The 26,752-nt window shown below is 43.5% G+C and overlaps 1 protein-coding gene across 15 annotated transcripts in view; it reads right to left on the reverse strand.

Moving 5' to 3' along the window:
• The window catches only part of dac (dachshund), a 91,172-nt gene that overhangs the window by 17,003 nt on the left and 47,417 nt on the right, over positions 1 to 26,752 (reverse strand). For 9 of the 15 annotated variants that reach the window (XM_065486735.1, XM_065486726.1, XM_065486732.1 and 6 more), the window contains 4 exons: positions 16,586 to 16,671; positions 16,116 to 16,289; positions 15,455 to 15,742; positions 7,136 to 7,219 (listed from right to left, as the gene is read on the reverse strand). In XM_065486735.1, the coding sequence (XP_065342807.1) occupies positions 7,136 to 7,219; positions 15,455 to 15,742; positions 16,116 to 16,289; positions 16,586 to 16,671 (632 nt within the window). The remainder of the gene's footprint in view (positions 1 to 7,135; positions 7,220 to 15,454; positions 15,743 to 16,115; positions 16,290 to 16,585; positions 16,672 to 26,752) is intronic. The other 6 variants (XM_065486736.1, XM_065486733.1, XM_065486727.1 and 3 more) reach the window with 3 other exon arrangements.

Raw genomic sequence — 26,752 nt, forward strand, 5'->3', positions numbered from 1 at the left:
AGCATGTTTCAGTATCGCAGAACATTTCAAATATTAAGACTATTGAGGAAAAATAAATTTGCGTGCTTTCATAACCAGGATGGGTGGCTAAAATATGACATTTTAAGAGACAAATTATCTTAAGCATCATTAGCAGTAACTAGAATTAACTCTGAATCACGGTCTGCATTCTTAAAATTAGCACAGTCAAAAATTCATTGCGATAATTCACAAGCCCCTCTACCTAAAAATCGCCACAGTGTAGTTATTAAATATTGAAAATAACCAAAATAAATATAAAAATATAGCAAATTTTATGAGCATGTCAGAGTGGACATACCAAAGGTTCCCTTTTTAGTTACTGAAAGCCGTAGTAAAAGGTGCCTTTTTAATATATATTTAATTTGGTCATGAAAGTGTATTTTTTTATAATTTTGTTTGTGCTTGATATTTAAGCTTGCAAGCTGGAAATTTTTGTTTGAACATGCAACTGCAATAAAATTGAATGTACTTCAAGGTGATACGAAAAAATTAGTCAACTGACTCCGTCGCTTATTGGCCGATTTGTACCATTTGAACATAACCCGGCACACAACGTAATAATTGGCAATTTGGCGAATCGCATCGGATCACGGGACATGCAAATGAACTCAATTTGGTGCATCGTCGCTTAAGCGTGCCGAGCGAGAGATTTATTCGAACGACGTGGCGCCGATAAATGGAGACATTATTTAAAGCACATCACCGCAACAAATGACCACAAATTACTAATTGAACCGCACATGCACGCGCGCGTGTAACGACGGGGTCTAGGCTCGCCTAGCCGGCGAATAATCCTCTCGGCCGGCATTTTAATAAGCAGGCTTAGGCCGGCACGTTAGCATCCTTGGAGAGTTACAACAATAATATGCACCTGAGCATCTTAGCGCGCAGCTTAAATATTAATAACGGCTCCTCAATTACCCCTTGATGCATGTGAGCAGATTAAAGAGAGAGCGAGGCGCTGCACTAGCGCAGAATATGCCATTGTTCGGCCCATCCACCGACCAACCAACTATGCGGGCATTAAAGGAGTAAAGTTGGTGTTGTGTTGTTCTGCTCTCTCCCTGCTCGTGTTTTACCCCGTAGTAAACAATTATTATTGCTGCGAGGAGCTAGCTAGCTGCGCGCTAATAATATTTTACTATAATTGCCATTCTATTTGGCCTAATAAAAGAGGAAATTGGCTATACCTGCCCTCGTATGTTTCGCTTCTACTATTATGCTGTGTTTGTTCGTTATGTTCGTAGTTTTGAATACTGCGCTGTTGTTTCGCCAGCGGTAGTGGTTTTGTAATTGGCTTTGTGTTGCTCAAACCAACCGGCGATGCACTCACGGCAGCTAATTCATTTTGCTCTCGCAATCATATTCCCAGAATAGAGGGAATCGAAATTAAAACGGACCCGAAGAGAAGAAACAGGACACTTTTCTAGAAGTCAGTCCAATCGAAATGCGTGATCATTCCACGTTTGACACGCCGGGGACCCTTGTCGATCTGAGCAGTTTAATATTCGATTTCACCCCGTCCGGGCAATGTGTTTCGATTTTCTCCAGCGGCGCGGAAGAGACGCTTCTTGCTGCTAAAAATAACTCTGTCCGAGCCGCTTTTCTATCTCTTCACCCTCGATTGATTTTAAAGACACAAATAAAAACTGGATCCGAAAGAGCGGGCGGCTTATCAGATTGAAATTCTATATTTTATGAGATATCCAGCTGATTTGCATGATTTTCCGTGGCCGAATTTGGCGGGCGCTGCGTGTGCGTGCGTCGGATCGCGCACAGGGGCTGTTTCGGCTTGATTGGCACTTTGAGGGTTGCGAGCCCGGCCCGGTGTTTGGATTAAGGGCCGCGCCGTAAAGCTCCCCGCCCGCCGGCACAACAATATTATTCCGATGGCTATTTTGTTTTATGCCCAGCAGCAGACACTTTACGGCCGGCGAATCTGCAATTTCAAATATTCATCAAGTCGGCTCCAAAGGGTGCGAATCTGCCGTTTGATTACTCTTTGTCGGCGCGAAACAAAGGCGGCGGCATTAATTCTGCCTCTCTCTCTCTCTCTCTCTCTCTCTCTCTCTCTCTCTCTCTCTCTCTCTCTCTCTCTCTCTCTCCCTCCCTCCGATCAGACTCACCCCCGCTGGCCGGCTTGCAGATTTCACCGGCAGATTGCGAAATGCCGCCGAATCGGCACGATTTCACGGGTGTGTCAAACTTTAATTTCCCAATAAGGAGCACACGCAGACACACGTGAGAATAATAAACAGTCGGGGGTGTACACTCGCTCGCTGGGCTGCGGGGGAAGGCGAGTTCAAAGGCAGCAAAAATGCAAACTCATTTCCATGTCAATTTCAGAGTGCGCGCGCCTTGACTTGAGTGCCGCGCACAAAGGCCATCTGATGTGGTCAAAATCGATTTGACTGGCACTCCCGCTCTCTCGCTCTCCGACTCTTAATTGAAATTCGGCCGGAAAACTTGGTTCGTTCGGCCTTTTCCACGCCGGCCACCGCCCTCCCCGTTCAAAAACTCTAATTAAACACGGCACTCGCTCTTTCTCTCTGTGTACACTCCGTGTAGCAACCCTTTCTCGCGCACACAAAAATCCTCGGCCACCTACCAGATTCAATTTTGCCTTTTTTGTGCATAATTCGCAAAAAATTCAGAAGGGTAATATTTAACCCTTTTAGCAGAAAAAGTTGAAACGCTTCGATTCTAGACAGGGATGTGTAAACAATTTTGACCTCTTTTTCTTAATCTTAAATTAAACGTTCTCAGTCAATGTAAAAATATTAAAATAAAACTGCACTAAAAATCATCGAACTGAAGCCACAAGGTGAAAAACGGCTTTTCTAAAAAGGAACCTTCATCATGACTTGATCCTAAAAATGACAAGTCAGAAGTAATTTTTTGTGCTATTTTGAACCCGATTTTTTGCCTCCCGATGGCACAAGTTTTCCGCGAATGCCTTTTCTATGCTGCACGTTTTCCACGAACGAAAAAGAGAGTCGTCGGAACAGTTAATTGGACAGCGAGAGTCCCTTTTTGCCGCCGAGATTGTCAACACACGGCGCTAATTTGCCGTTTTTGCCGCCACCGCAGACCCCTTGAGCTGGAACAGATGTCAACAACCGAATTGTGTCGCCGGACGAATGGACGGACACGATTCGTCGCGCAAAAAGGCAGAAAAAGCGCACAGACACACACCGCGCAGAGCCAAAGCAAATTACTTATTTGGTCAGCGTTCGGATTTCAAGATTTAATATCATTTTTTGCCGGCGTGACGCGCGCAGCTTTTTCAGTGTCGTTCCGATTCGACGGGCAACGAAAAGGACAATTTTTTGCCCCCGATGCACGAATATTGTGAAAACATGCACACAGCTCATCAGCACCTTATCCAATAAATGATCCGAGCACGCGGAAACAATGCCAAGTAGATATGAGTGTTCGGCCGCGGGTGAAACGAAATCGGCGGGAGAGCACGCGTCATCAGAGCGGAATAATTATTTTCGGAGCGGTCGGCACAATAAAATTTAATACACAAATTACGGCACGAGCGAGGCAGGGGTGGAAATGATTATTATTACAATGCTTGGTGGGCGCGCACACAAACAATAGTGATTAAATCGCCGCCGTCTGAATTTGGCAAGCAGCACAAAAGCTAATGCAATCGTTGTGTGTTCGAACTGACCTGCAAAATCAACATTTGCCATGACAACAACAGCAAAGAGTCGCTCCCGCTGCGGAGACCGCGGCGCCGATAATAATAATTCATACATAAATGCTGCTGGAGCCGCGAAGCGAAATCGATATTCGGCGAAAAAGCGCGGCACGCTCTTTATTAATTGTAATCGCGCGTTTGTGTAATTGAATTGATCCGTGCTTTGCTGCCGGAGATAAAAACCAGTTTTTGCGCTGCGTTGAGGTCTGCAAAATGCGCGCAAACTGGACGCAGCAGGAATTTTATTGGCTTTTCTGGCCGCGTTGGAAATTGTTTTGGCTTTTGTTGTCCGTCGCTGCGCTGGGCAAAATAAATTCGTTAATTGAATCTTTTGTGCGGTTATGATTCGCGGGGCGGAATTCCACTTTCATGTTTCGTTCAGTATCCATTGCTTTTTTTTTCAGCGGCAAAACTTTGCCTGCCATTCGGTAAAAGTGCAGAAATGTGTCGGCTCTGCAGCAATATTTCTTTGCTTCGAAACGAAGAGGAGCACGCGACGTCAGAAGACGTGTCAGTCACGCTGGAAAATGTAGAAAATCGCTAACAAGAGTGGAGAGCTGCACGAAATCGAAAATCTCGGAAATCGCGAAGACGATGATGTGGAGATAAAAGAAAAAGCTCAGTTATACTAAGCTCTATTCAGATTGTTTGTCGGTTTCATTCATCATGTGTGGCGTCGTTTTTTCTTCTCACAAACTCATTACTCATGCTTTCGGACAAATGAGCTTTTTTCTCGGCGGACCGCCCAGATTTTGCCCGGCATCAATTTTTCCTGACATCGAATTAATTACACAAACGCAGCACGGCGAGAGCATTCAAATTAGAACCGAGTTTCCAAATCGGAAAACAAAAGGTGCGAGGAACAGGTGCGCTGTCGTGTTCCCTGTGTAACTTTATATGCACACACAAAAGGACAAAACACACACACAAAAACTGCGAGAGAGACCATTAGAGTTTCTTCCTTTCTTACCCCCCGAAAAGGGCTGGTCATTCGCCCTTGGTGAAACTCGATATGCGCCAGCAGTCCCTTTGGCTTCGTCCGCACGCACTTCATTATGTCTTTTACCAGATTACAAAGGGCACGTCTAATTTTGCGGCCACTTGACGATTCTGTTGCAGCTAGAATTTCGCTTAATTACAAATCTCGTCGCAAATTCGACTGGCCGGACATTTAATTAAAAGGCAGCCGACGAGGAATTTATTGAAAAAGGCGATCGAGTCAAAACGGGAGGGATTGATTTTGTGAATGCGAGCGCGACGTCGGCAGCGTTGTTCCCCCGACTGGTGCGGTGCAAAGTTTGTGGTAATGATATCCTGCCTTTCAATTCATTTCCGCTGCGAGCACACGCGCGCTAAAATCGTGTGGCAAATGTTTGCATAAGCGCCGGCGAGAAAGAAAAGAGAGCAAATTCGGCGGTGCCGCACAGGAAATTGCCTCGGCGACTCGTGCTGTCGCCACCCGAGACACACGACACAACGTATTACCTCACGTTATGGTCGCACATTACAACCGGGACACTTTTTTGTGATTTTTTCAACCGTTCTCTTCGACCCTGAGGAATACTACGTCGTTTGTTGTATCTTTCTCAAATAAATTTTTATCCGGGTGATTGATGATTTTTAATTATTTTGGATTCTATGAAATCGTGAATTTCGTCACTATTGGTTTGCCCAGCATATTTCATTTGCCGATCGAAGTGTATTTTCGTTTATCATGTTCAGCAGGACACACATAAAACTAACTTTCAAATCGCAAATCTGATTTTCGGCTTGAAATTTCTAATCGAAATGGCGAATTAGAGTGAAAAGCATTTAAGGACATGTCTTCCACCCCCGCTCGCATAAATCGGAGCTCAATTTCAGCGGGCCAATAAACCGATTGTTTTCGCACGCTGGCCGATTATGATTGCGATTTAATTGCTTTTGCCCGTGCCGGCGGCGAATCACGCGAAAAACGAGCAGCGCCAAAGTTATCACTCACTTAGTTAGTCGGACTGTCGGGCCGTTTAGCACGCGCTCGCTCATCCCCAAATTAACCCCCGCCGGAGGGATGATTTGTGTTGTGCAATAAAGTAACAAGCGCCGACTCGCCCGGATAACTAATCTGACTGATGCCAATCACACGGCCGCGTCCATTTGTGTTATTCGCAATTTGCGTCCGCTATTGATAAATAAAACATTTATATCTGCGTTGTATATTTAGGATGATATGTAACTCGATATTTTTCGGTCTGCCAGAGGGTCTACTTATTTGGCCATCTCGAAAATGATCAATTACGCCGGACATCTGCCCCAACCGGGAAAAGCGATGCATTTCTCCGAAATTTCTTCCCTTCCTTGTGTGTTTCTGGCGCGGACAGTATTTTTGAAAGCTTGCATCGACATTTTTTTTAAATAGCTAAGGTTGGGAATTTTTGACAGTTTTTTCTTCCTTAGTTTTTTGAAGTACATTATTTTCGCACGATTTTCACATTTTTAGCTTTAATTATATTCAAGAAAATTTGAAGCTTTCGCCAACTTAGTTTGAGCCATAATTTTCATGAGGAGTATTTCAAATTTCGTAAGAACGGATGAAATATGTTTCTGTACCACCTAAGAACTAGAAAATGTTCAAGAAAGACTGGGTTAAAAATTACACTTGAAATTTTAAAAATTGGAAAAATTTCTTTAACAGATTGGGATTAACCGTTTCGTTTCCATAACATTTTATGTTGTGCCCGGTTGTGCCATAAATTACAACCTTATATTAGCTTCCTCTTGTTTACTATACATGTGCGTTTTATCATGGGCATGGCCGTTGTCACGGTCTCTTGGCAGGATTCAGATGACTTTTCTCGGCCACGGAGCAAATATGTCATTCAGCAAGATCACATTAGCTGAAAGGGTGGCGTGGCCCGTGAGTGCGTTCTGCGCATAGAGATAATTTATTTGACTTTTGGCACTGCTAGGGCGTCTCGAAACAACCCCTTGCTTGTGCGCGACAAAGGAATTTATAGCTTCTTGACATTTGCAGAGTACAAATGTCAAATAAGCTGCTAGTACGACTTCCTTTTGTTCTAAAGCCCCCAATAATGCGCCCATGCCAGTTATTTTTCTTCTCTCGCGCTTGTGTCTCCCCCAACGCATTTTTCTGCCCCGCAGAGTCTTTAAGGTGCGTGTAATATAACAACCCTCATCACAATTTTTCCGTCATTCCTCTTCTTTTTTTGTTCCCTCCGCTCCAAATGGCTTATATAATGTCTTTATGTGTACATTTGAAACTGCTTAAAAAGATTGCACCCTTCCCGGCGCGTATTTTTCCTTTCTCTCCTCCGCGGAGGGCAATAAAAAAGGCGCCGCATCAATTTTGCATAAGTCGCGTTCTTTTCACCGGGAAAACTTTTGATCGAAAGAAAAGGCACTTACTTCTGATCTTCTGCTCATCCAACAGTTGCCGCTCTAGACTGTCCTTCAGTTCGCGCTCGCGTATGGCGTCCATTTTCATCTCGGCTGAAACAACAAAATCACTGCATTTTGAAACATTCATTTTTTTACCTCCGACGGAATTAGCATAAGACAAACATTTTGCTTGCACGGGAAAACAGAATTATTCAAGACGCCCGGAATTGCTGCTTTTCCGGAAGCAGACACGTGTGTGTTTGATTTAATCAAACAGTGAGTGTGCGTCTCGAGAACTGCAAAACAGCCGTTGGCGCTTTTTCGGCTCCCGAATAAATGATTCAGGCGCTGTATTTCCAGCTCTTAATTAGCATTTAGATTCGGCAAGAGGAAATATCATCGCCTCAGGCCATATTGCCGCCGCTGCCGCGCACTAGAACCCCGCTCGCAAGTATTGTTATGCAAATCCGCGTCGTAACATAAAACACTCGCTCGCTCGCTCCGGCCGCAGCAGCGGTGGCGTAGGGAAAAAATGATTTTTCTTAATACTTGCGCGAGGGAGATAAGGCCATTTTTTCGCCGCGGCTACAAGTCATTTTCCCTCCGATATACAAATGATCTTTCTTTTATTTAAATTAATGGCCCGGCGATATTACGTCGCTTCTCCCTCTTGCTTGCTTTCTTTCTTGGCCCGGAAAAATATACCGCATCTAATGAATTCATACATATTCCACGTTAAACGAGGATTTATTACGGCTATCAGGCAAATTGCATCTCGCATCCTTTCCCCCGCGTGTGCGTCCGTTCCCATTCATTTCGATTCATTCATTTGTGTTTGCTACAAATCGAAAACGGGAGAAAATTACCTGGCTGTCATAATAAACACGCAGAGTAATTGATGCCCACGGAAAATTGGTTACCGCCGCGCCAGTCCATTTACCAAATTATCATTTCCACTCTGAATGCGTGAGAGAAGAAACGGAGACCCGAATTTCAGATTAGGCACGTGACTTTATAATTAATTGAATTCTTGGGATCGATTTTCTTCTAGTTATTCCGATTTGTTTAATCTTCAAAGGACCTGCTAATTTTAAAAGTTTTTATTCACATTCTCGTGCACTCCTTAAGAGGTTAAAAAAAATGTATTACTTAATACCCCCTTGATTTGAAATTCATTTTCAAAAATACTTTTTGATATTACTTAATGAATTGAAATTTTTCAGCCGTTGGTTTGGCCGTGCTGCACCGTACTGCATTTCTGTCCAACTGGTTGCATACTTTCCCTCTCGAAATTGCGGTCGTGCCATATGAATTTTCTGCGTAATCGAGTGCAGCGGGAATGCTGACTGAGTGCGGTTGTGAATCCCGAGGGCTGCCGAGTGAAGAAGGAGCTGTGGACGTGGCCCCAGGGCGATCAATCGTGCAGTGTTTGCCGCTCGTCTTGGCCGCACCAAGCAAGCGAGCAGGCAGGCAAGCAAGCCATCTCGTTTTATTAAAATTACCACGCCCTGAGAAACACGAGCAACAAAGTAGTGCTGATGCTGCTGATGCTTCTTGGGAAGTTAGTTTATACCTGAAATTAATGTTGTTGTTGACAATAATGAAAGTGGAGAGATAATCTCAAGATACTAATAAGGCGTGTATTTATTTGGAGAGCGGCCTCCCTCGAGTGTTTAGACGCATGCATCATTCAAGAAGGAAGACGTGCGCGCAGGAGAAGACCAAAAACAAATCTCGACGCGTCAAATCGGGCCTGAAGCGGAAAATTCATCGGCGGACTCGTAAAAAGCGTCCAAATGTCGCGGCTCCATTGCAAATCTGGAACGATTCTGATTCAACTGCGAAGGTCCGTTCGTCCGTCCGTCTGGGGTTGAAATTGGATGCGAGTCAGCGTCGCGTGACGCGCGTGCCCTTTAGTCATATTTCTCGCAAGTTAAATCGAATTCGAGACAGCCGCGTGTGCAATTTCTCCTCGGTTGCATAGCTCGGCGGAATAATTAAATTGTGCGTCTCCCGATTTTCATCTAGAGAGCAGGGTCATACGTGCAGTCGGACGCGAACATTCGCTAACGAATCACTTTGCGGATAATTAAGGAGCACGGCAATCTACTGCGTCTGATACACGTCGAGCTCTCGAGGCAATCAAAGCCCGGCCGCTGCTGCAACAATTCAATTAAATGCTGCTCCTCGTAAAAGTTAATATCACCGACGACCAGACGGGGAGATCAACCCTTTCGGCCGCTCTGGATGTCGACTCGAGTGGAAACACTCAGCAAGTCTGGTAAATTCTGTACCTTCTTAAATGCATACTTGTGTTCGAAATTTCATTTTATTGTTAAAATTTGAGCTTTATAAGATTTTACAGGAAAATTAAATTTTAACAGGAATTAGAAATTCCCTATTGGTAAAAATTTTACCAATCTTTTTGCAACTTTTATTTTAAATTATTTCGTACAAGGCAATAAAACCAATTCAAAAAATATAATCCTATGAAGAATTTGCTTTCTTCTTCCCTCTGGAGTTATTTCTATAATTTCATTTACAGACAAATTTTAAATCTAAGCCCATTTTATGCTTCAACTAATGAAGTTTTTTAGGAATATGAAGAAGAGCCATGCCTCCCTTTCAAAATTGACGAAACACAAAGAATGCGAGCATTTTGTTACCACGTTTGCATGCGAAAGCACGCGTCAAAAAATTAAAAAGCCGGAAAGGCTGTGGGGTACCGACCGACTCACACATGTGGAGCGAAGCACTTTCCGCTGACAAGTGTTTTGTTCTTTTCGTTCGACTTGGGGGACGAGAACAATAAGTGGATTTCCATTTTTTCGGATGGATTTACTTTTGATATTGATATGCAAACAGCATTCCTCTTTGCACCGCGGCTGTCGCCGACGGCAAGAAAAATAATATTGTTTTAATAAATTACGCACGTCGGTCGGTCGGCGGGCCGGCGCAGGCGGACGCAGCCCCCGAGAGCGTTTCGTCCCCCGGGGGAGGCAGAAAGCAACCCTTAAAGCATACACACGCGCGCTCGCGCTAGGTGTATGCTAAGTGCTACTTAAGTGCGAGACGGCGAAATGCGATCCGCACATAAAAAATCTCGAGAAAGCCGCACGCCCGCGCCCCCGAGTAGGAATAATAAAAGAATCTTCGCAGCTGCCGCCAGATCTGCTGACAAGTAATGAAAAATAATTGGCAATATGCGGCCGCTGAGCATAAAAATTAAAAAACGCAATAAAAGTCTCGGGCGGCGGATTTATGCGTGCCGGGGCGAAAAAATTAGCGCGCGCCAGGAGCGGGGGTGCAATCTAAGGCTTTCCTCTGTCACTGCCACGAATGATTTATTTCCAAATAATTATCCCCGAGCGACGCGCGGACTGAGAGACAAGAAAAGCGGCGAGCTTTCCCACTCTCTGCGATTCGATTAAGCAGCGCCGAGAAAATAAAAATTATTTCTCGATACCATAGTTAGGGGGATGAAATAGTGCAAAAGTTTTGCCCTGCTGGGGTGGGCAAGGGAAAAAACACTGCTGCAATGAAACTTGCCACTTTCGAGGCTGCATTACGATGCTGAAAGTTGTAAAAGTGCATTCAAATTTTTAAAAATTACTCTAACCTTTGAAGTAAATTTGTTTCAGGCCCGCTAAATTTATATTTTAATATCGGCCGTAAAATTAAATAAATTTGAAATTTTTGCTTGACTTATTTGCTATTGATCTGACGTTCTTTTAAAAGTGCGAATATTTGCAATGGAATGTTCATACAATGCAAAGTGCATGCGAACTGTGAACAAAGATAAATACATGAGAGGACAATTTTGCATTTCAGGTATGATTTGGAATCAGCAAAAGTGATTGACCCACCCCTAGAGACCGTGCAATTCCGTTTAAAAGCCGGATCGTCTTCTTTTCTAATTAACGCACAGCCACGTGCCGTGCGAGCACATTAAAATCTTTTATGCAATATTTTAATCCCAGAGCAGAGCGCGATGCGAGAGAGAGTTGCTACACCTTTCCTCCTCCCCTCTAATAACAATATCAGAGGGGTGCCATCGGGGGCGGGCGGGGGATGTGCGTCTTATTATTATTTCTTGATATATACAGATGCAAGCGCGCGTGTAATATCATACACGTACGAACGAGTGAAACAAGGGGTGCTGAATATTTCAGGCTGAATCAAAAGAGTAATCAACGGGTTGCAAGAAACGGCGGAAGACCCGCCTAAATTATGCATGCACCGGCTCACTCCCGTTTTACGGCCGATTTATGCGTTGCCGAAAGGGAAAAATTCGGCGCCGAATTTACGAGCGTATTGAGAGCGCCGAGAGAGAGTGGCTTTATCAATAAAAGTGCGTGAATCACGAGATTAGCATTTGCCACATTCCCTTTGGAGCCGAGCAATATTTCTGCTCTTTTATTATCCGCCCTTCGATTTCGGGGGTGTCTCTTGCTCCCGTTATTTACGAGATGCACTTTATCCCAGTCGTCTGCGCGAAAGACTTCTTACCCGGCACAAATAGCCATTAGCCGTTTAATTTGCATAAAGATTTGACCCCCCGACTTCCGCTGCAGCAACGCACCCCCTCGCCAGCATCCGGATTTGAATTTTCTCGGCGAGTAAAACAATAGGAAACCGCACGAGAAACAACAGGCGCGCTGATGGCTTCTTCTGTCGTCGCCTGCAGGGGTTGTTATACTAAATAACTAAAGTGTAAATCTGATGAGCTCTCTCTAACTCGAGTAGCGGCGAAAATCAACAGCCACGAGGCAAAACCCACTCACTGCTGCAGCGCAAACAGATTAATTTCTTTCGCCAGTCGGCGGCAGCTCGGCCCGTCAGATTTACAATCATCTCCATTCCGCAGTTGTTTTGACCCAAAACCATTAAATTAAATTAATAAAATACTCACACTCGGGCTTTCTATTCTTCAGGGATATGTCATCACAGCCTCAAAAATTTTACAAACCGTTAATGATACATATTTAAGGCTGATTTCGGTCATCAAAATAAAATATCATCTCCTCATATTTAATGGATTGTGTCTGGTTCCCAATAAAAATATCGTGCTCTCCTTTTTCTAGAGTTCACAATCAAGAGCGAGATTAGAAAAGTGACAACTCAATTATTCCAAGGCCAGCAGCGATATAGCAGTTTGATTTCTTTTTCCCCTTTCAAATTAGCTGCTTTGACGTGTGAGAGTTGATGTGTATTTATATTATGAAAATAATTGGCGCCGACTGATTGGCTTCTCAGTGTATTATAATAAAATATAAATTGACCTGCTCTAGGTTGTTTGTTTGTGCAACAAATTAAAATTTACTGCCGACGAATTAGCATTCGAGACGCAGAAATGGGTTCGACTACGACTTCAAATGAACGTGAGAGCTATAAATAATCGCGGATCGATCGTATTGAAAAGGAGAAAGCAGCAATTGAATTCATTGCTAAGTGCGTGCACATTATCGATTTTAATATTTACGGGAAGCGAGTTTCCTTATTTCGAATCATTATATGAGTTATTATGCCTGTTTTGAAACAAATTGCGTTGAGAAATCGCAATTAATTATCACCAGATGGTCAAATGAGTTTTTTCCGCGCTCGCTCAAGAATATTACCGCGCGTTTAATAACACATTTTGTTTCGCGTTCTGTGTGATTGCTAATTAAGAAAATGGACTTGGCCAGAGCTAATTTAACGAGAATCTCGTTTTGCCATTACACTCTCTCGCTTTAAAAAATAAACACGCGAGCATTTTAATAATATATTATCTCTCTCTCTCTCTTTTCTGCAAATGGCTAATGAACTTTTGTTGGCGGAATTTTTCTCCTCGCTCTCTGGCTGCGTTAATTCAACCTTTGGTTTTATTCGTTTATAAACGTCAAGGTGGAATAAGTTCAAAAGGTTACATGAATGAAAATAAAAAAGACGTCTTAACGCCGCGCGCGAGTTCTGCTTTTTTGTCCGCGCTGCCTTTTTATTGCCGAATGTTATTTTCTCTCTCGCAGCTCGAAATAGCAAAAGTAATCGCAATCGCAGAGGTAAAAAGGGTTATCTCACTCAGTCAGCGCCGAATGGCGAGTCGTGACCGGCGATGAGAAAATCCGCTTAAAACGCCTTATCGGCCGCTTGGCTTTTTTTCGCGCAAATAACGGCCGAGAGCGGGCAAACGCGTGCGTAATTAATTATTCGTCTCATTAAAATTTACACGCGCTTTATATTCACTTATTTATTTATTTGTTTTGTGCGCGAAAACGGGCACGATTTATGGCGTCTGCGCCTCTGTAATTAAAATAACCTTTCGTTTTTTTATTTCCACCGTCCGACTCCCTATTGCTGCGCTCGTCCGAGTTCATTATTATTATCGGCCCCTGACAGCAGAAAAATTGCTTTTTTCCAATTTTAATTATTTCTGTTTGCTCAATAAGCAAGCATGGACAGTTTAATACACGCGCAGATGGTCATTCTAAATTGAATTAGAATAATGCCAAGGAACGTTCCTTTCAAACATTTTCTCAAATAAAGTTTTGTTCACGTTGTTTCCATTTTCGATCGTATCATTTTTAATTTTGCCATCTCTTTTACCCGATCCAGATTGGCTGGTATAAACAGACAAAAAATTGATGGAGAGCGTTCGCACCATAAAACTCTCGGCTGTTTCTCTTTTTCCTTTCCCACTCGGCCAGGATGACTTCTCAATATTAGCCGAGATAAAATCTCGAGTGTAGAGTTTGTTTCTCTCGACCAACATCCGTTTGCTCGACGCGCGGGAGTGGCTCATCTCCAAATTAATTAATGGTAATTGGGAAAATATCAATTTTTTCTACCGCCTAATTATTGTCCGTGAAAGCAAACATAGGAGTGTTTAATTTACTCTGTGTGTTTATTTTCGAGCCGATTCGTTAATTAGCTCATCGGCCGGGAAATCTGCTCGAATCAATCATAGAAAAGAGTGAAAAGAATTCACCACCGCGGCGCACAATTTTGCGCGATTTACGATTAATAAATTTGGCCAATCAGTAGTAAAGCGCGCCGGGCGCAATAAACGGCGAAATTTTCACTTGTTGTGTTGCAAAGTCGATATTTATTTGCGCGCCGGAATGCGTGTGTAATGTTTGTTTATCCAGTCCATAAAACCGCTGCTATATGAATCAGCAGGTATGGGTGTCGGATTTTTATTATTGGCCGTAATGTGTCGCGTCCCGAGAGCGAAAGAAGGGCCACACAAGGCGACAAAGCGTCGTAAACGCCGCGACTGACCTCTAATTCCATACCCGGAGTACGTACGTTCAATATTGCTCCGCACCGCGCGACTGAGCTTTTGCCCAGCGTGAGCCGGCAGTTAAAACACCCATAAACTGCTATCCGATATTTTATTTCGCTCTTGCTTGCACAAAACAACACACACATTTCCATCCACTGCTGCACTTTTTATACGACTCGGTCTTTACTGCCGCAGCGAAAAGGCACAAAGTGGGTAAAATGACGCGCGTGCGAATATTGCACGCCGGGGCAAACATGCTCCGTTGTTTATTGCAAGAAGTGTAAAGCACCGTATATTCCAATTGAAGCTTGCGTTCTTCGCGATGCAATTGAGGATGGTAAGAGACGAATTAATGGTATGAAAAAATGATTGGGCTCTAAATTTATCCGAAAGAAATAGTTAAATTTTATTTCGGCGTAAGAGGAAAAATTTTATGTGAATTTGAAAACCGCGATTTACATCCAGTGATGTCAGGTTTTTCACGTGTGGGGGTCGAGGAGCCGTGACAAAAATGCGCCTTGTCTGATTGTATTCGTCATTTATTTTGGACTCGTGGTTGAAGTATCAGTATAATTCATATGACTGGGGGCCGTCGGTGGTCGAGTCAGCGTTGCACGCGGTGGCCCACGGCCGGCCCCGCGGCCCAAGAGAGAGGGTTAAAGAAAGACACCCAGCGGAGAGGTGTGTGCAGAACAGTGAGGCGGCGCCTCTGGACCTACTCCTTTCTTTCAAGAAGAGGTTGAAGTGCCCCTCAGGTCGGTGCGACCTTCGGAGCGACAGCTGCTGGGGCGCTGAGGTGGTGCGCCCCGTCTCCTCCTCCCCCCTTACGGAGAGGTTGTAGGTGAAGTGAGGCTGCATCGGTTATCGCACCTTTACATTGCTACGTGGCGGTATGGGTTTAGTGCAAACTAGTTGCTGACAGTGGTGGCGAGAATGCGCCACACACAATAAATAACATCAATGATACATTTTTTGTGTAGGTAGTTTATCTAGTTCTAAGTTATCATAAAAATATAAAAAAAACATTTGACGTGATGAGCTGAGAAAATTGTTATGAAAATCCAAATTATTATAGTCCTTACCTTTTTCAAAGTTAATCTGTCGCTCCTGCTGACGGGCGTTGTCTGCGGCAACCTTGAGAAGACCCTGAATGTTCCTCAGTAAGGTCTCGGTGGAAGAGACGGCGCCGCCACCGTCGACAACTCCGCCGGCGGCCGCGGCCGCCGCCCCTACTAACGTGGAGTAGTTGAGAGCGGCCGCCTGCTGGTGTGATAGGCCCCCGGGGGCGGAGTGGCCGCCGTGGTCACTGCCGGCCACGCTTGTGTTCAGTTCGGCCGTGTCGCTTAAATCTGGACAGAAAACAAAAAACCCTTCATTTTTAAGTGACGCAAATTCGATCTCTCTCCATCAAATTAAATATATTTTATTTTTTAACAGGAGCTGCGTTTTTAAAGGAGCATAATATCTTAATGTCTACAAAGATCTTTAAAATAGGAATGAGAAATTGTTTTAAGACCTATGTGATAATATTTAAAAATGACAAATTTGGTTTATTTGTCACAAAAAAATGTTTGATTCTTTCAATTAAATCCGGCATCTAAAAATTGTATAGTGCAGCATTATAGATTAAGTAGATTGGAAAGCGCTCAAAATCCTAGTTTTAATTTAAAAGCCACTGACAAAAATGTTATTTGCATCCAAATTTTATCATTTTAGTTTTTTCCCAGATTTCATCTCTCTCACCGTGGTCCTTTTCGTCCTCCTCGTCGACGTCGCTGACATTGTCGTCGTCGTCATCGTCCTCAAGCCCCGTGTGACCTCCGGCCTCGCTTCCACTCTGTTCGCCGGCGCTGCCACCGCCGCCGTTGCCACCGCTCTTCGACAGATTTAACACGGGACTCTGACCCGCCGGCGACCCTGGAGTCGGCAAAAAATTGCCCCATTAGACAGAGGAAAGGAGACGGACCCCGACGTAAAAATTCGATAATCGCTGCCGTGCGATTTTTAATTAAAACAACGCGACACGTTTGAATTACCGCGTAATTTAATCAGGCACCAAAGCCAATAAAGTTCCTGAGTAATGATTTGAACTTTGCATGCAAGGAGACAGGATGTCAATGAAAATTCTTTATTGTAAATATGCTTCGAAAATATTATATTTTGGCACTTTCGAAGCTAGTTAATGGTGTAAATATTGCGAATTGAAATTTTACCGTTTCTGGACGAGTTCCTGAGATCCTGGGCCTTGTGGTTGAGGGCGAGTACCATTTCTGCATCTCCTCGTTCGTCGCGTAACCTACTAACAAGCGAAGTTCTGTATTAAATTTTATCTGCAGGAATAACACCTGCCGAGCACAATTCTACGGCATTATTTGGACTCGGGAGGAAGCCGCTATCTGCGTGCAAATAAATCAGATTTCCTCCCCGAAAACAGATGCGATTTTTCAATAAACACAAGGAAAAAAGTCGGGCCCAGGTGTGTCGCGGGACGATTAATTATTATTACACTTTGGTGGGTGCGCGCGGCCGATAAGATAAGGCGAATGCAATACTTTCGGTATCATTACACGCTCAGTTATGAATTGTGGAGATAAAACGAAAATGTGCGGCACGCGCGTAAACACGAAGAGAAATTGGCTGTTTTGTGACAGGTGCACGTCGCGCCGACGTTTCGAGTGTGTTTGCCGATACGACTGATTTGACTGACGTCAGCCGAAAAATTATTTACACAAACGGCGACGGCACAACAACCCTTTCGCTCACTCAAATTTTCATTTGTGTGCATATTGACTGAGCTGCCGGCCGTTATTTATTCCGCTCCTTTTACATTTGCAACGCGATTCGTGCTTCCGTCTGCATAAATATATCGACTCGGTCTGATTTATTATTTATGCAACAACCCCTTTCTTTCCGAGTCGCAGAACGTGAGGCGGAATTTTCGTTTGCGAGCTCTCAGCGTAGGGTTCTTTCGCGGCTGAAAATGCTTCCCTTCTATACAGGGAACAAAAGGAAATTTGGAGGAGCTATACATGCATTTCCAACGATTAGAATTTATTTAAGATTCAGGTCAAATAAATTTTAAGGTTTACATAATCAGAATTTGGGTTGATCCCGTTTTTTAATTAAAACTCCGTTTGACACACCAATCCAGCTTCAGAGCCCGTGAATTTGACCGGTAAAATCCGTTCAATTTTGCGTTTGCCAATCGCCCTGCCCTTTTGAAACAATTTTCCCCGTGCACGATTGCGATTTTGGCGAGCCGGTTTCGACCTGATCGTGCTGGGTAATTGAATTTCCTGGCAATGAATGGAAAGCAGCTCGCAGAACCTGTTGTTGACAAACCGTGCATGCCGGGGTTTTCGGCCGGCCGTGAATAATTCGCAGATCGCAATCGAGAGCGAGAGACGGTAATTAAACTCGTCGTTTAATTACACACGAACACACAAATAAAGAACTCACTTTTCGGCTTTCCCCGCTCGCACCACGTGTATATAAATCGGTGGTGGCTTCTTTTTATTGCGGTTTTCAGCAGCTTCACCCCAAATTGCACTTTTCCTCCCGGTGGGATTAGGCTGCGTATTTTATCTCTCGCTTTCTCGCCGCTAGCACTCGTCGCCTAAAAGCGGCAGCTATATTTTACTACCCCCAAAGTAGTTTTTATTGCCCGCGCAGGTGAGAGCCGAAGAAGGAAAAAGAATTTCGCCTAGCGCGCACGCTTCTCTCCGGGGCCAAATTGAAATTCGGCCCGCTTGTTTTTAAGCAGAAGTGATGTGTCTTGCAGCATTTTATGCGCCGTAGGTCCTTTTGCATTTGTGCAAAGCTCGTAAAACAAGATGAAATGAAACTTCTCAAGCCTGAAGAAAATGCCCCTTTTTTGTCTCTGCTAGGAGTGTTTTTTTCAAAAAAAAAGTCCCAACCAAACACAAAAGACCCATAGCAAAGAGTTTTATTTCCTATTCAAATAGAATTCAAGAAAGCTGCCCTTGTGCCTTTGAGTCACGAATTCTTTGAATCTGCTTTTCCCCTCTCAGACAACAAAAATTCTTGAAATTTTTCCGGTCATAAATTATTGTCATTCAAAATTTTTGTTTTTAAATTCGAAGTTTAGAAACCATAACGGAAAGAGCAACTTTTCTCCCTCCCTCCCTCTCGGCGCTCTACTGTTGTTTGAGAGAATAGGCAGCAATTCCGCTGCCAGACGAAATAAATTCTGTGCTTTCCTCCCGCTCGGGCATGTTTGCCGTCTGATAAACAGCTCAAACACACATTTTTACCCCTGCTGGCCGGCAATAGCGCCCAAATTGCTCCGTGTCTTGACCAATTTGGCCGATTTCCTGCTTTTTCTCTTCTCCACCCTCGCCCTAATCAAACGCCCGCAGAGATGGATCGCTATCAGCGAAAGACAATCGCCGTGAAAAATGGCCCGCACCCCCATTTATAATAATTGCATATTCGCCGTGATGGACGCACGCAATCGATCTCGGATTAGTTTCCAATTAATCCCCGGCGCGAGTAATAAAGAAATCGGCATTCCAGACGGCCGTAATTTGCAAATTCAATTTCGTGCTCGGCTGCGGAATTTGTCGTAAAAGTCGAGCAAAGTCGATAAATTCATTCGCAAATCTTCCTTCGCAGATATGGAGGGAGACGGACGCAAAGAGATATTTTTCAGATTACGCCCGCCGGATTACGCATTGTTCGATTTTCATCTCGATTGAATTCAGATCCCCCTTTTTGCATGCCAATTAGCTCTCTTTCTTTCGTTCTTTGTGCGCAGAAGATATCGATTGCTACTCGGCAAGAAGAGACGGTCAGTTCGAGAGGATTAGTTGCTCATTACGTTTGTAAAACCGAGAGCAAACTCTGGAAATAAGAGGGAGCACGAATTATTAATTTTTGTTTGAAGGGGGACGCTGCCGAAAATTGAAATTGCTCTCAGAGAAACGTAATTATTATTAAAATCGACGCGCGAATTCTTGTATTATTGCTTTTCAAAGGGGAGAGAAAGGGTTGCGGAGTCGTTGTTAAAGCAAGCGTCGTGTGCTTTGTATCCAAGAGAGAGCGACGCGGAGAGCGGAGAACTGTAATTTGTGAGAAATAGTTAGCACCTAAACGCTCGTTTTATCTGCCGTCCGAAGACTTTTCATTATCACCTGCCCGACGAAGAGAGCGAGTGGCGTAAAAAGGTAAATAAAAACAGACAACTCTAATTTTATTCAAATCAGCAGGTGCGTGCGTTTCGATATTTTAATTGCTGGCTGTCTTTGCGAAATTATTGAGTCAATCAAAAAGCCTGCTCGCCCTCGATCACTGACCAAAGGGGGAGTTAATATTTTTTTTTCAGCTGCCACCTCCGGTGGAAAAGACGCCTCAAGAAGTGATTATGAAATCGTTAAAAGTCGAACAAGGCTTGCGGTTATTCATTTTTCTCCACGACAGACTCCGCAATTTAGCACCTTTTGCCGCAAGTTTTTTCTTCGAAGTCTTTGGCAACTTTCACCATTCGGCGGCGGAAGTGCGCGGTTTTGAAAAATGATTGAGGGGTGAAGGGTGTGAATTCGAGCAGATCAATTGAGTGCACGCGGGGGTCGTCTGCTGATAAAGCAGCGGCGGAACGGCAGAAAAGCGCACTTTCTGCGATTGTAAATTTTAAACGGGAAATAATCCCGTGGCTCGCGTCGCAGAAACGCATTTCGCGGGATAAGGAGAGGATGGCTTTCGGAGAGAGCCGAGCATATTTTTCCTTATCTCTAACACCCTTATTCACACCATTTCTCTGCCACGCGCTTTTATTACGCGGGAGGCTTTTAAACTTTTCAATATTTGCTTCTGATTCGGCTCGAAAAAAGGTTTCGCCGATAAGAAAAAATAAATTGTGTTTGATCTCGGCGCGAGAAGGAGCAAAAATTGCATTTTCTTGTTTATTTTACATAAATTCGGAGCTGCTGATAATCCGGTGCGTGATTCCGCAGCCGAGTCGGCCAGATAAGAAAGCCCCCTTTGAGAATTAACGATACATATTCCATTTTTCTTTGGCGACGCGTTATTCTTTTTTATATGTGTACGAGTGAGAGTTTCGAGTTTCTCGTCCCCGCTTTTTGTTGAGGTGTAATTTGCCATTAATGTAGCTCATCAATCAAATTACCCTCTCGTTTCCGAAACGTGATTGTTAACAAGCACATCTTTTAAATTGTGCTGCCCGCCGCCGTCTTTTTTCAGCCCGGTTGTGTCTTTTGGGAATGCCAATCTGGAGCAGCATCGCTAATGAGCAACTGGAAATGTGCTGTGCGCCACGACGAGCCCCTGCCTGCCTCTCATCCGCCGAGAAACCAGATCCCGCCGCTAACAGCAGCAAAGGGTGCCTCAAATTATATCAATATCTCTCTCTCATATCGTTTCGAATCTGCAGTCTCGCGTTTCGCATCTGTCACGCATTTTCTGCTCCACCTACCCGTAATACTCGATTTTCTGCGCAAAAACTCGTTGCTTAACGCTCGTTCGAATTGAGTGAAACTCACATTTTTTTCTCTCCATTGTGCCTTGAATGAATTTACTTACGACCTTCAAAAGTCAGTTTCTTTACCGTAGCTGAAAACATTTCTTGCCAGCGACGTAAGAAATAAAGCTGACAATTTTCAACGGGGTTTAATTTTTGTGGAAAGGTTCCACTAAATTTATTCTATAAATAAATATGCTAAGAAAATTACATGATTGGTCCCAATGAATGTCGTTACTTTGAACAAATTGGATCAGGTAATGCAAAAGTTTAAGACATCGCGTGCTCTCGCGGAGAAAAACAACTCAATCGGATCAAATCGAGCGCGCGGGGACTAAAAAGCTTTTCAATTAGTCAAATCGAATAGCGCCTTTTCCGAGGTGTGCGGTTGCACATTCGCGTGAGTGTATTTCGTCGTGTACGGCGGCGAAATTGATTCCTAAATTACGTCACGCGCGGCTAAGGAAAATCAACTGCAGCAGCTGGCAGCTGTTGTTGCATCTTTTGACAAATGATGCATTTTCTCTAAAAAGCGATTTGATTTCCCCTGTCGGCTCACTCACAGGCAAGTCGGCGAGCGATATTATTTTTGATTCTCCGTCAGCCTTTTTTGACTAATGTTCGCCGAGATGATCTTGTCCGCGCGCGCGTTTAGCAGTGTGTAAGTGTCAGCGCGACTATCAACAAAAAGACGACGATTCCGCCGCCGCCGGATGATGAATTGAGCCTTTTGTGCATTGCCCAGGGGAAAATCTGCAACGCTCATACCACGCTTGAATCCAATACACGTGTCCAAAGAGTCCCGAAAACGACTTTAATATACTCAAAGAAGAAAAGCAACTATATACCAGAATATTTACATTTAAGAAAGAAAAAATTAAACAAAAATTGTTAGCTCGACGGATTCTTAAGATTTCATTTTTTTTCCAAGAAAAATGAATAAAATTGTTATGATTTTCTAGGAATTGTTAGTCCTCTATATTTAATGAATAAAATATAGCGAGTCTGCTGCAGTGATATTTTAACACCTGCCTTCGTGTACGTTAAACTCTTTCTCCGAGGTCTATTTTCCAAGGCAGAACAGGGAATTAGAGAAAAGAGACGGGTCTAACTCTTTAAGTTGCCGAGTGCGTGATGCTCAAGCCACCGATTAATTAATCAAAGTCGGGAGATAAAAATTGTGACGTTTCTATTAAACAAACCTTAATAATATATAATACTGCGTTTCCCCATGATAAATGCTAGAGTTATCTCTGCTGTTTGGACACTTGGTCGGTTTTCACAGGAATCGGCCTGTCAAAAGGACCGCGGCGGTCGTGGGAGAAAGACACGCTTTTGTCGGACTAATGGAGAAAAATGGGTGTGAATCGAATCCGGACAAAGTTTAATTAATCAGATTCCCGTTTCGAAACGGGCAAATCTGCACGCGTTGGAAATAAATTGAATTTGGCCTTGCGAACGGTTTTTCCAGGCGATGAGGAAGCCGCCGATTTTTCACAGTCGAAAGCGCAACAAAGACGAATAACCGTGCAATAAATAAAAGTGTGTTAATCTGCATATCACCGCACAAACACTCTCACTCTCACGCCCAGGCGACGGCGAAAAAATCAATCAAAAAGTCATTTTTCCCGCAGCCAACCCTTGCCGCTATTTTTTACATTCGCAACAGCCTAGACAAGTCAAAACACTCGCTGCGAGTGTGAAGAAAACAGATTTATTCCGATTCGCCCTTTGAAAAGAGGGCAACACAAGCCCACCCCGTACTTTTTTAATATCACTTGTCACGGCGGGAAAGATTGATCAGCCCTCAACGATAAATTGCGCGCCCGAATTTTCACAGACCAATTTGTTCCGCTCCGATAGTCGCCAACGACTCGACTCAGGACAGAAATTCTTTCGCACTTTTTAAGGATTGTTTGAAAATCGACCTTTCTTCTACCAGCACACCATGACTGATATTATTGCGATAAAAACATCCATGAAGTTTGCTTTGAATTCGTTGCATAAAATTTATATTTAATAAATTAAATGAGAGCAGTTTTAAAATCATAAAAATGATTGGTGTATTGCTGCTAAAAAGTCTAACCTTGTTAAATCGCTATGATAGAAATGATCAATAAATACATAAATATCGATTGGAGAAATATTTTTAAAAACGCGAAAACTTCGATCTGTTGGCAAAGTAGAGGAAATCCTTTTTTCAGATCCACTTGAGCCGCATTGCAAGCAAAACACCCCCGAGACACGGGGGTGCGAGTGTCGCCGGGGGTGGTTGATGGATCAGCGTGTGATCAAGTCTGAAGTCGCGCTCGGCGCGCAGGAATTGAAATAAATGGACCGGTCGGATTTGAATTTTAGTCGGGCTCAAGGGTCATTTGGCCAAGTGCTGACTCGGTAAAAACCGTTTGAATGAGAGGCCTGCTTTTTATATGCGCGATCAAAAAGGGCAGTGTGCTTTAAAACGAGAGAAAAGAATTGCCACAAACCGACATCTCGCAGCATCAGCACTCTCGAGACTCTTGAGATGCGCTGTCTGCCGACGACGACGATAAATCCACACATATACGTATGTACTTTTGGAAACAGGGGCACGCGTTCGCTTGCCGCCCACTCCTGCTTTCAGAACAAAAAACCCTTGCGCTGGCAATCGACAGATTTCTCTGATATCCGATATCCCGCACGTATTTTCGAATGCGCGCAGACAAGAGCCTCTCCAATTAAGACAAAAGACCGAACTTGCTGATACGCCTATTTTCGCAACACTTTTAGCAACTTCCCGTTCCAACCGACGGTATTTTCAGTGCCGCTGGTGAAAAATGAGAAATTTTATACCTTCAAGTTATCTTCTGGTCGAATTTGTAAGAGTAACTGAATTAATAACAGTGGAAACGTTCGAAAGCGTTTCAAATAATGGCACCATTCACGCAACTTTTGGAATGCGGTGATGCTAATCTTCCATTTTCATTGTGATCCAGATAATGTTTTTTTCAAATAAACCGTTTCAAGAGAAATTAATGTTCTTTTTCTTTTCCTTGCCGTGAAAGTCTTTTTTATTGAGGGATATAGAATAGAGATAATCTCTATTCTTTTTGTTTTGACTTTGCCTGAAATTCCAAAAGCGACGCCCCCTGATTAGTTATGCAACCGAGTTTCCGAAGCGTTGTCACTCATTCGGTCACGACGTCGGCGCCAGTTGCGATGGAAATCAAGAAAGCAAATCACACGTGTCGATCGGGAATCAAAGGTCGACCATTAGCTGCTGCGCGATAGACAATGAAAAGTGCTGATTAATTTTCCCAGGCCGGCGCCAGCAGTGAGAGAAGGCGTTTAATGCATTCACACGCCGGCAATAAAAAAATAAGGCAGCAAATGGACGTCCATTATTGGCTGTAAAGGCCGAGTCAACAGGCAGATTGCTTTCGTCAGGGGTGCGTCCGCCGCCCCGTGTCTGCAAACACAATATTCAACTGAACACACTCGTCGTTTATGTGCGCGCATAAAAACAAAGGACTGGGCAAACCTGCGAGTTTGGCATTTATTGCCGCCCCGTGGAAATAAAACACGACGGAGACACCCTGCTGTGCTCACCGCATTGGGGGTGCCCTGTCCTTTAACCTTTACACTGTCTGTGCGAAATATGTACTTTCCGCGATCCTTTTTAGCTTTTTAAGCAGGTCCTCTTAAAAAACCATATTGCCTTTATGGGAAAAAAATATATTTGCTTGCCTTGATGGTTTTGATTTTGTTTTAATATCTTCGTAGCGAATACAATGTTTAAAAAGTACTGAATCAAATTCATAATTTACTATGGAAGTAAAACCCCGGGCACCATAAATACATACGATAAAGGATAAAAGAATTTACAAAAAAAAATAATGAGTAAAACGAGCATATTCTTTTTCAATAGTTATCCTCAAATGACTTTAATAAAAATTTCTTGATGAGGAAAAGTAAAATTTTTGAACATACAAAGGAAGCATTTTTCTATGTCGCACTGGGAATTTACAGTCTCTCTCCTCTGAATTTTACTGCTCAGATTAAGCCGCGAGGGAGTTTTTCGTCGCTGAGAAAATGCATCATTGTGTGTGTCTTTTTCGGAGACATAAAAATGCTGTTAGCCGCGAGTGATAATGATTTTAATATTTAATGAGGGCTCGCGCGGTGGCAGATGATGCCCTGTTAGGAGCCGCCTTACATTATTATTAGCCTCTCGATTGCGTTTTTCGCCGGCACTCGGCATCTGAGCCCCGCGGAAAAAACGTCTCGAATTTAATAAACGCGCGTGTCATCCGCAGCAGCTCATTTGTCTCGAAAGCACCCTCTCATTATTATTATTAGACACACGAATGCGCGTTTGTTTTTTACACTTTTCGATCCACCGCCGACGCTTTATGATGGATGACGGCTACTTTCGCTCTCCGAAATTCTGCCGCACGTCAGATGACAAGTGACGAAAAATAATACGGTAAGTAAGTAAGCTCGGAATGATTAATGGCGAAACATTTTAATAACTTCTCCCGCGCGCTTTTTATTCACCACCGATGCCCTTAATTACGCTTTATTTTCGGCGCGACCAGGAATGCGGCTGCTTTTAATCAAAACGCGAGCTTCACTTTTGAATCGCACGCGCGCTCGAGCGGGGGTCCCAACAAAAACAAACTCGCCTCTAATCCACCGCAGCACAGGATTATACAAATATTATTCTCTAATGGTGAAAATTTGCGAACGTGCAGTAGAGGAGAATATAATATGCTAAGGAGACTGCTTCCACGGAAAGCAGGAAGTTGGCATTAGCACCCAATCTCAAATCGCCAGCAGGACATATTGTAGGATCATCTGATAAATTTTTCATTATCAGAAAGCGTTAGTTAAAATAACGAAAAAAAAAATTAAAAAAGCTTCCTTTTCTGATTTTTAATCTTTTAAAAATGTCTATAAATTGAGAGGAACGAAATTTGCAATTCGTGTGCAAAAAAATTAATAGACGATGGGAGTTTAAAATTGATTTAAAATATGCTTAATCTCAAAATCTGTCTTTAATGCAACACAAAGTGAAAATCAAAGCGAGAATCTATATCAACCAGAATTTTTTTATGTATTTTATTTGTATTTTGTAGACACGTAAATGAAGGACTTTGTGCACGGAAGGCCGCATTTTATATGTCATTTATAAATGTCATGATTTTTTACAACTTCGTCGTAGTTTTCTTGATTTTCCTCCGTCATCCTCGTTCCAGAAACACTTCAACTGCCATATTTTTTACTTCCCTTTTGAAAACGTGCGAGCAGAGCAAGAATTCTCATTTCCACAGCATTCATATATGTTTATGCGTTTTCGTGGAGACGTAATAAGAAAATTCCCTTTGCACTATTCAGATGGTGGCACGCGCGAAATATGCGCGACGAACGAAATGAACAAATTGTCTCGCAATCCGAGTGTTTTTTTGCCCCGCGCGCGTTATGAACTGTCACTCAACGAAATGGAATGAGAGGAAAACATTTCTAGCGAGCCAGAGTTTTTCACCGGCTGGCACTTGACAAGCTAATCTTGCTCGACATTCGTACAATTTCATTAGCGGGGTGAAATCACCCCCGGTGAAAAATTCCAGCGAGAGGGGGGAGCATTTTAATCTGGCACATTTGTTTGTGAGCCGGGATTACAGGCGGATCACGGGGACAACGCCGAAAGTCACTTTCTGCAGCGAAACCACCAATCACGCTGGATTAATCGCTTAAATCATGCCGGACAGAACGAAAAGGCTTTTCCGGTGACGTTTTGTTTTAAACTGTGGTGTCATTAGCGGAAATTCTGCGTTCAATCTTATCAAAAGGTTAACTGATACCAACCGTTTAATATTTCGTAACTGAATACATCCGGAAAGCT

This window comes from Cloeon dipterum, chromosome 3 (assembly GCF_949628265.1).
Source record: "Cloeon dipterum chromosome 3, ieCloDipt1.1, whole genome shotgun sequence".
Lineage (NCBI taxonomy): Eukaryota > Metazoa > Arthropoda > Insecta > Ephemeroptera > Baetidae > Cloeon > Cloeon dipterum.